This window comes from Argopecten irradians, chromosome 10 (assembly GCF_041381155.1).
Source record: "Argopecten irradians isolate NY chromosome 10, Ai_NY, whole genome shotgun sequence".
Classification (NCBI taxonomy): domain Eukaryota; kingdom Metazoa; phylum Mollusca; class Bivalvia; order Pectinida; family Pectinidae; genus Argopecten; species Argopecten irradians.
Genome location: NC_091143.1, coordinates 37,852,737 through 37,871,731, shown reverse-complemented (window position 1 = coordinate 37,871,731; position 18,995 = coordinate 37,852,737). Strand labels below are relative to the sequence as shown.

The following is an 18,995-nucleotide window of genomic DNA, read 5'->3' as shown; positions in this document are numbered from 1 at the left end:
TGTATGATAGTCTAGAATGGTATGTATGATTGAATAGGAATGTTTTCCGTGGTTGAATAGGAATGCTTTCCATGGCTCATGTTTGGTATACTGCAAACCAACTTTCTTTTGCGGCTATTAGATTTCGCGATTTCCATTTCAAAACAAGTAATTCGCGAAGATAAATTTCGCGGATTTAACAATTGAATGATAAATCAATATAGATGATGAAGATGTTAATTCGTGGAGATAATCTTTCGCGAATTTACTTGGATCGCGAAATTCGCGAAAGTAAATCGCATGCGAAAGAAATTTGATTTACAGTTTGTTCGAATAGCGAATTATAACAGATACACTGCTGTTAATTAACAATGACAGCAGAACAGGACTATCACATCTCATCGGTTGTTTGTTTTATGATGATAGCCTTTTTATTTACTTCAGTTTGTAATTTTATACCAGTCTGACACTTTTATTGTTTGAGATGATTTTCAATAAACCATCTCACTCCTAGTGAAAATCATTGACGCGCGGATTTATGAATATCTATGAGAGAAGCGAAGGTGTGGTCAGGGGTAAATATGTAAGCGCACTGAAGAAAATATGTCCAGGGGTAAATATGTAAGCGACAGTGCGATTGCCAACGTTTGCCAATACTGGAGAGATGTGTAGTCATGCTACCGAGTCGTTCTCCTTGTTTAGGTACAGCGCTGAGGGTACAACCCTCCCTTTGGGTATTAAATGTTATGGGATGGCTTCACTTAATGCCACAAGGGTATTGTTAAGTGGCTGTTTTCAGATAGATATGTCGTGATCAGTGATACCGAGATGCTCCATCTAGTGATATGTATAATGCTTACACTTTCGGACCCCTCCAGCACGCTCTACAAGTCCACATCATTGGTTAGATGTTGCAGGTCTATTTTCAGTTCAATACGTTTTATAGTACATTTGTAGTATTGGGTTCAGATACGTCAGGCAAAAGCTGATGTGACGTGCTCTATAATTCTGTGGTTGTACTATATATTGATAAAATATTCCTAGACTACAATTGATACTACAAATATATCTGTATCTATGCATGATCATTATACCTCACTTTCATTTAGAATGACTTGCTTCGATAAAACTTGATCTCATGAAATTGAATAAGTTAGCTATTTCACCGGAATTGGAAGGTGGTGGAAATAACCCCTGAGGTAAATAATCCCAGGGAAGGTAATAACCTTTACGGAAATAACCCATTTGAAGCTTCGTACGTGACCGGAAGTGGACGTCGTCAGTAATTTAAACCAACTACGGCAATGCTGTCGCTTAATGTTTTACAGTAAAGATGCGACAGACAACAAAATGATATTTAAAAATATGGGGTGCAGTAATTAACATAATATTGATATTTCATTGACTGCAGTTCGAAGGATTTACATGTAGAATTGTTGTTAGCAAATGCATACTATAAACATTTTATCATATATATTATCTGAAATAAGCAAAATGTCTACATCATTCATTACTGTTTTTGTATTTAAGGCTTACCTTACATCTATTCGAATTTGATGGATATATAATTCAAGAATCTTGGTGTACTGTAAATAAACCAAGAAGCAATTTATGATAACGGTAAGCTCAGACTTTGTGTTATATCTCCATAACGTAAAAATCCAGATTCAGCTTGGGACTCTTTTGTCTATCAAATCACTACGCCGTTAAATCAACCAATCAGGAGCGACGTTACCGACGGCGACGTCATTTTTTAAAATTTGCACCCCCCATGTGTTGAATTAAAACAGTAAGCAGAGAATTAATAAAAGAGAGTACATAACGGCAGATAGATATATTTGTACTTGTATCGGTAGACCTTGTCTAGAGCTAGAACAGACACGTAAACAATAATAATTAGAATCAGCATTGCCTACTCACCCGATTTCCCTGGGTTGACCCGTTTATTTCAGACATTTTAGAATGCATAACCGATTGACCCGTCGGGTCATGAAATAACCTGGTTTTCAGCACCAGGACTAAAGTGTCAAAAAGCTCACAAATATGACATGTAATATCAAGTCAAAAGCGCAATTTTAACTACATCTTAAGTTTAAGACTCATATCAGGCCCTTGTATAATGCAGGTAATGTAGCTATGTTTGTGTTTACACAATTTTTAATAAAGGTGTGGAATTGTAGCAATTAATCGATTCAGTCATGCATCACGATGTCAAAGTCCATGACACTTGTATTTTGGTGGATAAAAGTTATAATTCACCTCGTGTGATAGAAACATTTAAAACGTCCTTCGCCCTCGTGAACAATATCAAAGTTTCCATCCCATTCGATAATTAAAACAGAACTGTTATTCCCCCAAGAAACCAAGAATATCCTGATACACATGTCAGCAAACTAAGGACATAGAAATCGTAATATGGCCAACGTTTGGTCGACATTTTACATTGGCCAATACGGTCTGGCCGACATTTTTGGCACAAGGTATCACAACTTACTACGAAGCAATCACCATGCAAAGTTACATAGCTAGCAGATGACAGCATAGGCTGGAAACATATACATTGATTTGACTCTTATATCAATACCAGAGCAGAACGAAAGTGTTGTTCCTACCAACGTATGAATAACACCTCGAAAAAGACTCTCTCAAGCTATCATATAAATAGAGACTCTGGTTCAAAGTACACTTAACTTTTAAGTTAAATAAAAATAAAACAACGGTTGAAAACCTATTTGTTTTAAGTATGTAGTTCCGGATTCTTAAGGGGATTGAAATTCATTGTGTATACCTAAGTTTCTGTTGGTTCTGCTTTATTGATACAGAGCTGTTTCAACAAAGCAGAAACAAACACTAAAACGGTTAAGTTTATTTCGTAGTATGCCAAGTCTTCGAATTGCAATAGGAATTGAATGTTTAATATCACAGGTGTTAAAGCCAATTTGAGACTTTTTATGCATTTGAGTCGAACTGGAAATAATATGTAACATCTACTCGAATCATTGCATAATATTCTCATATTCGTTGACAGTATTTCTGGTAATGTATCTACAACGTAGCAAGTCAAGTTCATAGCCAAGTTCAATATAAGCAGGCGATGTACATTGTGATAATTCTTACAGATACTTAATCTATTAGTACTTCTACACAACTGTCGTGGACATCTTTAAACGTCCAGTAACTGAAGTAAAAATTGCGAATTCTGCGATGTAGTTGGTCTTTTGCATATGACTGTTCTTATATTACTCTAACGCCGTAAGTTTCTGTTTTACAAATTAATATATTCTTTAGCATAATCCCTGGAAAATACCAACAACTTCGTACAGTTTTTGGCTTTTTACAATGCAGAAAGATTATTTATGTAGGCCTTAACAAATTCGTGGTCCCATTCGTACAAAATGTCAAGAGTTTCAATACGACTTGTTTTGTCCAGCTGTTTATTTGACCTGGCAACAATTCAAATCTTACTATTGCATTACCACTGTTATCGAGGTTGGCTAAGGTTTGTTGAACAGACCACAAGGAGCCCATCGTGTGTGCGAATCATTTGTATGATAATATAGAACGGTATTCGTGATTGAATATGGATACGACTTTTGTCTCCATGTATAAGGTTTGTCGATACAAAACTAAGATGGCACGAGATTTGCATCACTGCCAAATCCTGTATTAGAGTGCATCAGAACTAGGTAAGTGACTGCATCAAAAACCCGATCACCCATAACGGGAAACACAGGGTACCAAAGGAATAATATATGTATCTATTTATAATTTTCCAGAAAAAAATATACATTTTCGGTTTAGCCATATTGATGTTACTTTCATTTACACGATATATTTCTTGAATTATTTAACGTCTGAATATAAGCAGACACTTCACATCGATATGAGTTGATATATAATTAATCACTAATATGGTTCCGACCTAGCATGTCTGAGTCTAACAATATCAATAACGCCATCCATGAACTGGTGCCTATGTGATAACGTAGACTGTGATTTGTTTTGACCCTATTACACTTAAAATACGTATGCATTACACACTTATTTTGATAATCGTAGAGCATTTGCCCTATCGAGTGTGACTCTTAAAGAAACCTCGAACCAAAAGAGACCAGATTCTTGAAGGAATACATTTGTCTCAATATTAATGCCAAGAATAGAAGGGGGCGTGTATGTGTAATGTTCGATATCCTTGGCAGCTAGTCCTCAAAGCTTTTTACAGAAATATATACATGTCTCATATGTGTGTCTTTGGCAACTAGCCTTCTAAGCAATTTGCAAAAACATACACATGTATCATATATATATATTATAACGTTATATTATAGTACATAGAGGCCCAAATAAGACTTGATGTATTTGAATGGCCCTAATTTACCGTTTAAGTTTCCCATCAGCACCAAGATGATCTTAAAGTGATTCGGATAATACAGTTTGACGACAATGTATCAAGTAAAGATAAAAATACTTCTTGTAAAAAAATTATACAGGATATAATCACAAGCATTGCAGCAAATGCGAAATGAAAAAAATCGATTGTACGAGACATGCGAACGTCATATTATCTGTGTTCTGTGACGTATTAAACTACGATTCCTAGTAGTGACAAGTACATGACATGCAAACGTCATAATATCTTAGACGTCGAACGTCATATCATCTGTGACGTAATTAAGATCATCAGTAGCGACAAATACATGACATGCAAACGTTTTATTATCCGTGACGTTTGTCTTAATATCTATGACGCAAGCACACCCCGACAATCATACATTGAGCTTAAACGTCCTCGGAGAGAATGAATCTGTATGGTGAATATCTTACGAGTATGTTGCTGTGGATAGGAATGAGGAATGTAAGTAATTAAAGAAATTACATATATGAAACCCATTTCCTAACCCACATGATAAATATAATGGCAGATGATACCTAAATACTTTAGAACCAAGCTAGCGGGTAATGTTTTAGGTATTGATTATATCCTACTGACGATACAACAAAAACAGCTGTGGTAAACAACTTAAATTGCTCACTTCCAGCTGGAATTTTATTAATAATCGCATTATGCAGTTTAGTGTAAATCAGAAATACCATGCTTTTGCAATGAAACACATTAAGCAATTCCAATGTTTAAGTAATGCCTGTTTCCTGTTGGTTTCTAACGTAATTCTCGGAAGCTAGAATACGGAGGGGATTTGTAACAGTCATTTAATATAAAACTGAAAAAGACCTGTGATAATGGCACTAATGCACGTTAGATAAATTTTCAGATTCAAGCGTCAGCCACTTGAAGTAAGTAACATACGGAATCTCCGCACGTTATTTCAAGTTGTTATGATCACGTAAGATTTACATCTGTATTGATAACATTGAAAGGAGGGTTATCACTTTGGACCGTTTTACGGCGACACATTGATACGGAATTTTTTTGCAAAAAGATACATGTACCTTAGGGTCAGCTTCACAATGTATTTTATACACTAGATGTGGATGTTTTGGCTTTTGTTAATTTCAGAGGTCAATTGGTAAAACATCATTCGAATGGAACCGTTTTTACACATTTTATACCAAATTTTCTTTTTTTCAAATAAATATTTGTTTTAAGATGAACCAACAAATTCACCCTGCATGAAACTACCTGAGTGACTTGAATACAAATATGCCAGCAGCATGTGCATGGTAAATTGTTTTCATATTGCAGAGATCTGTCTCCGATTTCGGCAAAAATTGATATTTAGTATAATATGTAAATAATGCTAAATAAAACGAGAGTATTATGGTAATAACTTTTGATTTGATTGGTGAGCATACACATTGTTTGGTTAATGGCGAAATAAAAAGGACAACTGCTCATGCACTGTGAAAGGTACCTAAATCTCGTGTAAGACAAGATCACTAAAAGTTTCATTAACATTTGATAAAGACGGCGTTATATTAATTTGTTAAAAAAATGAATGCATTTTTATTGCTAGCCTACTTTGTGAGATTTGTTCGAGCAGTGGGTGATTTTAGTGTCTTGGCTTTGCATCCTAACTTCAGAAAGCAATGCCGACCTGAACATCTTGTGGATTTATCTTTACTTAAACAGTGTAACCGCTGTACACGCGTCAATCTGTGACTGAATAAGCTACCAATTTCTCAAATAGATACAAAAGATTTGTTAACTTCGTCGTTATACTTTTGGAATCTGTGTAAAGCTAACATAACATTATGTTTATAATAAAAAGAATTTGGTCATGTGTAAGACACGTAGACCATTGGTCCGTGATAATTCATCTAACTTATGAAAACGTTTGGATAATTCCACCATTTGTATCAAGCGAGACATATTATTTATACATTATTTTCTCCTATATTATTCTGAACAAAATGGGATTCGCTTGTAAATAATCCCCGGTATGTATGTGGATATTAGTTATAGGAAATTAATTGCATGTAATATACGGGCAAGGCCGCATCAGAACAATAGAAATTATCGATATCCAATATTGTAAAAATGGCCAACATATGATCACGATTTTCTTTTACTTATGTCCATATCCGTATCAAATGAGTATAATGATTGATTCAATTAATTGGACAGATTTTTCTTAAGCTTAAAATGTAAGCTTTACCCCTTATAAAACGTTAACATGAAAACTAAAACCTGCAACATCTATTTTACAAACCAACTATGTGCATATATTTATAATTTTGTCGAGGAAATGCCTACAATTAGTTTAAACTATCATAAATCATTGTCTAGACAAAGGCATTATATAATAATATTCAAATAGATATTTTGGTGTGCTTGTAAATTTTACATGCAGATCTAAAGATACACTGGGTTGCGGCGTGGGTGAATATGTAACCAATTCTCCAACAATCATGGTCTATTGTTTCGCATCTTATTGTGTTGTATCGATTTATGTTATTGTTATTTAAATGAAGTTTTAATTGTTTAAATCTTCTGTCTTAGAATGCATTTGTTGGCAAGGAGAAAACCTAGCGTTACTACCAGGCGAGGACAGGTTTGATGAAAAGTTTGAGTGTTGTCCAGGAGATCTCTACCATATCACTCCGCCAAACGGGTCACGTGGGTTTGATGTAAACGTTCAGTGTTGTCCAAGAGACCAACACCACATCATTCCGCCATGACACATAGGTTTGATGTAAAGATTGAGTGTTGTCATGACAGGTCACGTGGGTTTGGTGTAAAGATTGAGTGTTGTTCAGGAGACCTCTACCATATCAGTCCGCCATGATAAGTCACGTGGGTTTGATATAAAGGTTGAGTGTTGTCCATGAGACCTCTACCATAACAGTCCGCCATGACAGTTCATGCGGATTGATTACCTACACCATATCAGCCGCAATGACTCGTGAGTTCGATGTAGTGTTTGAGTGTTGTCCATGAGACCTCTACCAAAACAGTCCGCCATGACAGTTCATGTGGATTGAATATAAAGGTTGAGTCCTGTCCAGGAGATCTCTACCATATCAGTCCGCCATGAAAGGTCACGTTGGTTTGATGTAAGCGTTGAGTGTTGTCCAGGAGACCTACACCATATCAGTCCGCCATGACACTTTGGTTTGATGTAAACGTCATGTGAGTTTGATGTAGCGTTTGAGTGTTGTCCATGAGACCTCTACCATAACAGTCCGCCATGACAGTTCATGTGGATTGAATATAAAGGTTGAGTCCTGTCCAGGAGATCTCTACCATATCAGTCCGCCATGAAAGGTCACGTTGGTTTGATGTAAGCGTTGAGTGTTGTCCAGGAGACCTACACCATATCAGTCCGCCATGACACTTTGGTTTGATGTAAACGTCATGTGAGTTTGATGTAGCGTTTGAGTGTTGTCCATGAGACCTCTACCATACCAGTCCGCCATGACAGTTCATGTGGATTGAATATAAAGGTTGAGTCCTGTCCAGGAGATCTCTACCATATCAGTCCGCCATGAAAGTTCATGTGGGTTTGATGTAAACGTTGAGTGTTGTCCAGAAGACCTCTACCATATCAGTCCGCCATGACACTTTGGTTTGATGTAAACGTTGAGTGTTGTCCAGAAGACCTCTACCATATCAGCCCTCTTTGACAAGCCTCTGTCTGAGCCACGTTTATATGGATGCTTGGTATACAATATTGTTGTCCGCAGTAGCTCTTTATCGGCGTTAAGCATCAAAGCGTTTGTCGTCCCCAGGCTTACACCAGTCTATGGTACACACAGACAAAACGCATTTAGCTTAACCATCCTGTGTTTTGGAGTTTTTTCTCTGAATAAACTTTCCTTGATATAACAAATCAGCATTCGCCATTATAGGTGAAGCCATCGCACATCATGGTTCGTCGTTTGGTCGGATTCCTTTCATTAAGAGATTGAGTAGTTAACACGGACTTTTTGTCCAAAGTTGTTAGGGCGTAGGACAGAGTCTGAAGCAGGAATCAGTGACGGTGCTGTTAGTATGTTATGTATGTTAAGTATTGACTGATTCGGCCCCCGGGAAATGGCCAAGAGAAACCGACTCGCCATGATAGGCCCATAAAAACCAACCCCGTCCCAATATACAAAAGATCCGTCATAAACTATTGCTAGATCTATTCATTTGTAGCCAAGATATATCTGAGAGTTTGAAATGAATGCGTTGACTGACGAGCCCTGTCTGCTAGTTTTACGGGTCACTAGGAAAGTGCCCATCTCTAATTGTTTTCAGTGAACTGTACAGGGCTCGTATACAGTGCTCCGACTATTAGTGTCCGGTCCGTAAATTACTTTTATGATTCCATTGACATGTTTGCACACTGGTGGTCACTCTATAAGACAATAACCACCATTTACATATCACAAACCAAGCTGTTTTTTGTTTTTGTTTTGCAAATACAGCAAGACAATTCATCTGGTCACCAACCTACACAGGATTTCCCATTGCTTAGGCCTAAGAACGGTTCAAATAAAGACAAATAGTCATTAACACATCTTATAGATGTATCCTGGCCAGAAAAAAGCTCTGTTCTTTCTCAAATATATATGACATGCAAGGTATATCTATACAGCGTGTTTCAAGATGAAATAGTTTAACGACAGTCATGAAGTTGACTTAAATGTATGATTACTGATTGAAGGATTCAGAGCCGTCAGATATAATGGTACTCAGGGGATGAAGCTTTATTTAAAAGGATTTTTCTTTTGATTAATTTAATTCTAACATATTTTATATGCACATTATGTCCAAATGGGATTAGATACAAGTTGTAAACTTATTTGTATTCCGTCTTTTCCCGTAAAAACGTAATGATGTTATATACATATGACCACAAATATTAGTCAAAAGGATAATTGTATCAAGTATCAAATCTAGCTTTAAGATGAAATTTACAATATACGTGTATATGAAATTTCTATGTACCCGCATATCTGTATAAAATATAATTACTGAAAAGTACAGAATCAGTTTGTAAAAAAACTCCAAATGAATAAAATTTCAAATATTAGTTATACTCCTTTGTTCAAAGCACAGTAATAGATTCATTCAACAGTAGTTATAAATAAGACCTATTGAGTTAACTTTTAGAATATGTATCAGACATGAAAAATTACGAACTGAAGGATAGAAAATCATTAAAATATGTATATATATATATCTAAATGACCAACAAATTAGACAAAAGGGTGGTCGGTGGTTGACTCAGAAGACCACAGTCTGCGAGGGTTTATTTCATTCGGTCATATCTTATGCCATAAAATGATAAAATAACAGACTTTTTCATATGTGGATATGAAGGATAGGGATATTCTACCCAAGGGTCACAAAATGTTGTAAAACCGGTGGCTTGCCGAGATTTGTGATTTTGTGATCCCGAAAGTAAAATATCCCATCCATATCCACGTATGAAAGAGTATTTTATTTTCTAATACCTCGATGTTTCTGCCATTTTGAAATTAATTCGAAAAAAATGTGACTGCAAGTCAATTATCCATGCACCATAATTGCGTGATATTTTCAACACAAAGTCTGTTGTTTATAACTTTTAAAATAAATCCAGCATAGTTTCTGAAAAAATATACCGAGAAAGTTGTAACTTTGTTATTGCATGGATAGCCATGCAATACAGCCTCAGACGACATGCGTGTATTGCCCTAGACCTGCCATTATTACACGTGTAGGTATGAGAGAAAAACCTATGTTAATCCGATGTTTATCTAACCGTAGATTAATTGCTGCAGTCTCCAAGGACATTCCGTTTTTTTCGACATACTTTACAAAGGTGTTTTAACCATATAATGTTGTTGTATTTAGTGTTATTAACGCCTTTCATGTTTTTTTTTTAAATTATCAGTTTTCATCATTTAACAGCACCAGTTAGGTTATATTACAGATGAAACAGTACAATGGCAACATTCGCTTTACAATTTTTATTCATCTGAGGAATGTGCTTTACTTTTTTTGTTAACTGGTGTGTAAACTGCATTTTTGTACAAATATTCCAATATTTTAATAATGGTTTTTAGTCTTTGTTGTTTACTGGTGTATAAACTGCATTTTTTGTACAGCTGTTTCAACATTTAAAAGATGTTTTATATAATATATATTTATTATTTCAACGATTGCTTTAGTTTTTGCTGTTTGCTGGTGTGTAAACTGTATTTTTTATACAGGTATTTCAACATTCTAACAATGTTTGTTATTTTTCGTTGTTTACTGTTGTTTAAACTTCATTTTTGTACTGACATTTTAAATGACATAAATCGTTGTTTTTTTTTTCAATTTAAGATTTTTCTTTTTGATTTCATTCATTATGTTGCAGATTTGTCACTACAGGTTGAAACGTAAGCGCATTCATACTACTTGCGGAAGTCGGTGTTACGGTGTGTGTATTCTTATGCGATTTCCCTGTTGGTAAGGTTATATAGCAAAGAGAAAATGTAAATATAGATATAAAAATATAGATTATAGATTATGTTATAATGTTAACATCTAACGTTAATTGTCTGATTGTTTTAACGTAACATAATGGTAAAGTTCATATATTAAACTTAATGGTAAAGTTCATATATTAAACTTCCAACATTTGTATTTCGCGGTTTGGACCAATTTTTATTCAAATTCGATGAATATTACACCTTATTGTAATACATTTATTATAAACTCTTTTTGTGTAAAGACAATACAATGTTCAAGGTCTATTATCTTGAAAACTAATTCATAAAGAATCATTGTTATTGTATCTATATCTACATTTTTGAGTTACTAAATACACCTGCGAATGTAAATAATTAATAAAAGCTGTCGGTCAAGTTTTTTTTTTTTTTTTTATAAAAAAGAAATGTGAATACATTAGTGGAATATGGTTGAGTTATGATTAAACATGTATTTGTTGACAAAAATCGTTTAGTTATCGGGATTCCATGGGAAGAATGGTATAATTTGTGTCGTGTTCTTCTGTTGGTCCACCATTGATGTTATCATTCAGTGAATTGGCTTGTCTGGGCATTATCTGTGTACTTTATAGCATTGGGACTTAGTGTTTGGGTCATTCTAAGTAAGAGGGTTATCACGTACCAAAACCAAAGTCATTATGATATTCCTTTTGGTCTTCATTGAAAACAAATCCTTGACCGAGCGACATATTACATTAGTGCATGTGTTATATTATAATGGAACGAATACCACTTTGGGTACAAAAGTAAAGGTTTAATTTGGTTAGAGCCAAACATTGTATAATGTTTAATAAGCTAGAATTAGAAAACATTAACCGTTAATTAAAATATCAGTATTATGATTTTTGGTAACATGAAATTCAATTTGTAAATTCAAGCTGATATTCGTAATACTATATGTAGGTCAATGTCTATGTATATCGCACGTAATAGCAACCATGTTTTTCTCGTGGCCGACGAAAGAAAATTCATAACATATGGTTATATATCATATTCATATAAAAATCATATGTTGATATTTTTACTCACGCCTTTTTAAATAAAAATAACATAATAGTTCTCAGGCAGACGTACCATTTAATAATAAAATGTAAACAGACATCGCAAGCGGCTGTATTAATGTGGAGAGATATAGCGTTGAGCGCCTGGATGTACCTTTGCATGACGTCTCGCCATCTTTTCTGAAATCTCCTATAGAAAAGGACATTTTACACCCGGGAATACTGTAGAACACAAGAACTTGGTGTTACTTTTTGCACCAAACTTTCATTACTCGCTATGTCGATATGTTTCCGACAGTCCGCAGTAGGTATAACGAACTAACCAATGGCATGGGATGAAGGTTATGATAAGTGCATTTGCAACGTAAAAATCACGTAAAAAATCATTTTGGCACGTGAGGGATTTAAGAGTACATATATGTAGTTCTCTAAATGCAAATCTAAATGCAAAACAAGAAATTGTTGCGCATTTTTAGAATAAATGAATTACGACGACAAAAAAATTGGTATTATCATTAAAATGCTACAGTACATGTATATGCATTATTTAGTGTAAGTATAATGCATACACCAATATTGGTTTATTTGTCCGTTTGGTTTTACTTGACGGTCCATTAACAGCCAGGGTCATTGCAGGACCATAGAACATCAGCATTAGTGCAGCTTTTAAAACATAATTTACGGTAAAAGTAGTGCGTTCTTAAATACTTTCTACATTTTGATAGGCGTGTAAATGTTTTGAATGATAAAAAGTTTTCCGATTAAAACACAACAATTATATGAAAAGATCGGTGGGTTAAATGGTAAAATAAATACAAGAAGCGATTGAAAAAGCGATGAAAATTGATAACGTTACATGGTACTAAGATTTATACCATATGAAACAAATCTATTTCCTGACAGGTTGAATGAGGGTAAGGTTGTCCATCGTCAACACACACAGTCCGACCATAAGTAGGTGTAGTAAAGTTTATTTTCCCATTTATTTTCAATCCATACTTACGATCCAATGAAATGAAAAATTAATGAAAAATGTATATTTAATATAAAACCAAAAGATACATGTAGGTCAACCCTAAAAAAACCCGATAGAAATGTGACAATGACGTAACTTGTGTAAGAAAATTCTTGTGAGATAAGACACTGTTAATAAACAACATTTGGCTGTTGTTAGGGAGACGGAGTATGTGATACTGACGGTGTATGGTATACTGACGGTGTATGTGATACTGACGGTATATGTGATACTGACGGTGTATGTGATACTGACGGTGTATGTGATACTGACGGTGTATGTGATATCGATACTGACGGTGTATGTGATACTGACGGTGTATGTGATACTGACGGTGTATGGTATACTGACGGAGTATGTGATACTGACGGTGTATGTGATACTGACGGTGTATGTGATACTGACGGTGTATGTGATACTGACGGTGTATGTGATACTGACGGTATATGTTTATACTGACGGTGTATGTGATACTGACGGTGTATGTGATACTGACGGTGTATGTGATACTGACGGTGTATGTGATACTGACGACGTGTATGTGATACTGACGGTGTATGTATACTGACGGTGTATGTATACTGACGGGTATGTATACTGACGGTGTATGTTATACTGACGGTGTATGTGATACTGACGGTGTATGTTATACTGACGGTGTATGTGATACTGACGGTGTATGTGATACTGACGGTGTATGTGATACTGACGGTGTATGTGATACTGACGGTGTATGTGATACTGACGGTGTATGTGATACTGACGGTGTATGTGATATCGATACTGACGGTGTATGTTATACTGACGGTGTATGTGATACTGACGGTATATGTTATACTGACGGTGTATGTGATACTGACGGTGTATGTGATACTGACGGTGTATGTGATACTGACGGTGTATGTGATACTGACGGTGTATGTGATATACTGACGGTGTATGTGATACTGACGGTGTATGTGATACTGACGGTGTATGTTATACTGACGGTGTATGTGATACTGACGGTGTATGTGATACTGACGGTGTATGTGATACTGACGGTGTATGTGATACTGACGGTGTATGTGATACTGACGGTGTATGTTATACTGACGGTGTATGTGATACTGACGGTGTATGTGATACTGACGGTGTATGTATACTGACGGTGTATGTGATACTGACGGTATGATGTGTATGTATACTGACGGTGTATGTGATACTGACGGTGTATGTGATACTGACGGTGTATGTTATACTGACGGTGTATGTGATACTGACGGTGTATGTGATACTGACGGTGTATGTGATACTGACGGTGTATGTTATACTGACGGTGTATGTGATACTGACGGTGTATGTGATACTGACGGTGTATGTGATACTGACGGTGTATGTATGATACTGACGGTGTATGTGATACTGACGGTGTATGTTATACTGACGGTGTATGTGATATGACGGTGTATGTGATACTGACGGTGTATGTTATACTGACGGTGTATGTGATACTGACGGTATTGATACTGACGGTGTATGTGATACTGACGGTGTATGTGATACTGACGGTGTATGTGATACTGACGGTGTATGTGATACTGACGGTGTATGTGATACTGACGGTGTATGTGATACTGACGGTGTATGTGATATCGATACTGACGGTGTATGTGATACTGACGGTGTATGTGATATCGATACTGACGGTGTATGTGATACTGACGGTGTATGTTATACTGATGGTGTATGTGATACTGACGGTGTATGTGATACTGACGGTGTATGTTATACTGACGGTGTATGTGATACTGACGGTGTATGTGATACTGACGGTGTATGTGATACTGACGGTGTATGTTATACTGACGGTGTATGTGATACTGACGGTGTATGTGATACTGACGGTGTATGTGATACTGACGGTGTATGTGATACTGACGGTGTATGTGATACTGACGGTGTATGTGATACTGACGGTGTATGTTATACTGACGGTGTATGTTATACTGACGGTGTATGTGATACTGACGGTGTATGTGATACTGACGGTGTATGTTATACTGACGGTGTATGTGATACTGACGGTGTATGTTATACTGACGGTGTATTTGATACTGACGGTGTATGTGATACTGACGGCGTATGTGATACTGACGGTATATGTAATAATACTGACGGTGTATGTTATACTGACGGTGTATGTGATACTGACGGTGTATGTGATACTGACGGTGTATGTTATACTGACGGTGTATGTGATACTGACGGTATATGTGATACTGACGGTGTATGTGATACTGACGGTGTATTTGATACTGACGATGTATGTTATACTGACGGTGTATGTGATACTGACGGTTTATGTGATACTGACGGTCTATGTTATACTGACGGTGTATGTGATACTGACGGTGTATGTGATACTGACGGTATATGTGATACTGACGGTGTATGTGATACTGACGATGTATGTTATACTGACGGAGTATGTGATACTGACGGTATGTTATACTGACGATGTATGTTATACTGACGGTGTATGTGATACTGACGGTGTATGTGATACTGACGGTGTATGTGATACTGACGGTGTATGGTATACTGACGGTGTATGTGATACTGACGGTGTATGTGATACTGACGGTGTATGTGATACTGACGGTGTATGTTATACTGACGGTGTATGTGATACTGACGGTATATGTTATACTGACGGTGTATGTTATACTGACGGTGTATGTGATACTGACGGTGTATGTGATACTGACGGTGTATGTGATACTGACGGTGTATGTTATACTGACGGTGTATGTGATACTGACGGTGTATGTTATACTGACGGTGTATGTGATACTGACGGTGTATGTGATACTGACGGTGTATGTTATACTGACGGTGTATGTTATACTGATGGTGTATGTGATACTGACGGTGTATGTTATACTGACGGTGTATGTAATACTGACGGTGTATGTGATACTGACGGTGTATGTGATACTGACGGTGTATGTGATACTGACGGTGTATGTGATACTGACGGTGTATGTGATACTGACGGTGTATGTAATACTGACGGTGTATGTGATACTGACGGTGTATGTGATACTGACGGTGTATGTGATACTGACGGTGTATGTGATACTGACGGTATATGTTATACTGACGGTGTATGTATATACTGACGGTGTATGTGATATGACGGTGTATGTGATACTGACGGTGTATGTTATACTGACGGTGTATGTTATACTGACGGTGTATGTGATACTGACGGTGTATGTTATACTGACGGTGTATGTTATACTGACGGTGTATGTGATACTGACGGTGTATGTTATACTGACGGTGTATTGATTATACTGACGGTGTATGTGATACTGACGGTGTATGTAATACTGACGGTGTATGTGATATATTGACGGTGTATGTGAGATACTGACGCTGTATGTTATACTGACGGTGTATGTGATATACTGACGGTGTATGTGATACTGACGGTGTATGTGATACTGACGGTGTATGTATATGACTGTATACTGACGTGTATGTGATACTGACGGTGTATGTATACTGACGGTGTATGTGATACTGACGGTGTATGTGATACTGACGGTGTATGTGATACTGACGGTTATGTGATACTGACGGTGTATGTGATACTGACGGTGTATGGTATACTGACGGTGTATGTGATACTGACGGTGTATGTGATACTGACGGGTATATGTATACTGACGGTGTATGTGATACTGACGGTGTATGTGATACTGACGGTGTATGTGATACTGACGGTGTATGTATACTGAGGTTATATACTGACGGTGTATGTGATACTGACGGTGTATATGATACTGACGGTAGTATGTTGATACTGACGGTGTATGTGATACTGACGGTGTATGTGATACTGACGGTGTATGTGATACTGACGGTATGTGATACTGACGGTGTATGTGATACTGACGGTGTATGTGATACTGACGGTGTATGTGATACTGACGGTGTATGTGATACTGACGTGTGTATGTGATACTGACGGTGTATGTATACTGACGGTGTATGTGATACTGACGGTGTATGTGATACTGACGGTTTATGTGATACTGACGGTGTATGTGATACTGACGGTGTATGTGTATACTGACGGTGTATGTGATACTGACGGTGTATGTTATACTGACGGTGTATGTTATACTGACGGTGTATGTAATACTGACGGTGTATGTGATACTGACGGAGTATGGTATACTGACGGTGTATGTGATACTGACGGTGTATGTGATACTGACGGTGTATGTGATATCGATACTGACGGTGTATGTTATACTGACGGTGTATGTGATACTGACGGTGTATGTGATACTGACGGTGTATGTGATACTGACGGTGTATGTGATACTGACGGTGTATGTAATACTGACGGTGTATGTAATACTGACGGTGTATGTGATACTGACGGTGTATGTGATACTGACGGTGTATGTGATACTGACGGTGTATGTGATACTGACGGTGTATGTGATACTGACGGTGTATGTGATACTGACGGTGTATGTGATACTGACGGTGTATGTGATACTGACGGTGTATGTGATACTGACGGTGTATGTGATATCGATACTGACGGTGTATGTGATACTGACGGTGTATGTGATACTGACGGTGTATGTGAATACTGACGGTGTATGTTATACTGACGGTGTATGTGATACTGACGGTGTATGTGATACTGACGGTGTATGTGATACTGACGGTGTATGTGATAATGTATGTGATACTGACGGTGTATGTGATACTGACGGTGTATGTGATACTGACGGTGTATGTGATACTGACGGTGTATGTGATACTGACGGTGTATGTGATACTGACGGTGTATGTGATACTGACGGTGTATGTGATACTGACGGTGTATGTTATACTGACGGTGTATGTGTGATACTGACGGTGTATGTGATACTGACGGTGTATGTGATACTGACGGTGTATGTTATACTGACGGTGTATGTTATACTGACGGTGTATGTGATACTGACGGTGTATGTATACTGACGGTATATGTATGTATACTGACGGTGTATGTTATACTGACGGTGTATGTGATACTGACGGTGTATGTGATACTGACGGTGTATGTGATACTGACGGTGTATGTGATACTGACGGTGTATGTTGATACTGACGGTATATGTAATACTGACGGTGTATGTGATACTGACGGTGTATGTGATACTGACGGTGTATGTTATACTGACGGTGTATGTTGATACTGACGGTGTATGTGATACTGACGGTATATGTTATACTGACGGTGTATGTTATACTGACGGTGTATGTGATACTGACGGTTATGTTATACTGACGGTGTATGTGATACTGACGGTGTATGTGATACTGACGGTGTATGTGATACTGACGGTGTATGTAATACTGACGGTGTATGTTATACTGACGGTGTATGTTATACTGACGGTGTATGTGATACTGACGGTGTATGTGATACTGACGGAGTATGTTATACTGACGGTATATGTAATACTGACGGTGTATGTGATACTGACGGTGTATGTGATACTGACGGTGTATGTGATACTGACGGTGTATGTGATACTGACGGTGTATGTGATACTGACGGTTTATTTATACTGACGGTGTATGTGATACTGACGGTGTATGTGTATACTGACGGTGTATGTGATACTGACGGTGTATGTTATACTGACGGTGTATGTGATACTGACGGTAGTATGTATACTGACGGTGTATGTGAAACTGACGGTGTATTTGATACTGACGGTGTATGTGATACTGACGGCGTATATGATACTGACGGTATATGTAATACTGAAGTTGTATTTTATACTGACGGTAACCATATGTAATACTGACGGTGTATGTGATACAAACGGTGTATGTTATACTGACGGAGTATGTTATACTGACGGAGTATGTTATACTGACGGTATATGTAATACTGACGGTGTATTTCATACTGATGGAGTACGTTTTACTGACAGGTAGTGACAAGGTATAAGGAAAGTTGTGTGTTACGTGAATCTTTCATAATACCGATCGATATTCCTCATCGTGTGTTG

At 37.0% G+C, this 18,995-nt stretch overlaps 1 protein-coding gene across 1 annotated transcript; it reads left to right on the top strand.

The window, feature by feature from the left end:
• The first annotated feature begins 16,624 nt into the window (after positions 1 to 16,624).
• Positions 16,625 to 18,782, top strand: LOC138332697 (uncharacterized). Its single transcript, XM_069280687.1, has 2 exons — positions 16,625 to 16,760; positions 18,412 to 18,782. The coding sequence occupies exons 1-2, from the start codon at positions 16,625 to 16,627 to the stop codon at positions 18,780 to 18,782; spliced, it is 507 nt and encodes a 168-aa protein (XP_069136788.1).
• The last annotated feature ends 213 nt before the right edge of the window (positions 18,783 to 18,995 follow it).

What these genes read in the sequence shown, in the direction of transcription:
- LOC138332697 (XM_069280687.1), top strand. Translation starts at nt 16,625, where the DNA reads ATGTATACTGACGGTGTATGTGATACTGACGGTGTATGTGATACTGAC. An exon ending in TGTATATGATACTGACGGTA is followed by an intron (nt 16,761 to 18,411) that starts GTATGTTGATAC and finishes ATACTGACGGAG; the next exon opens with TATGTTATACTGACGGTATA.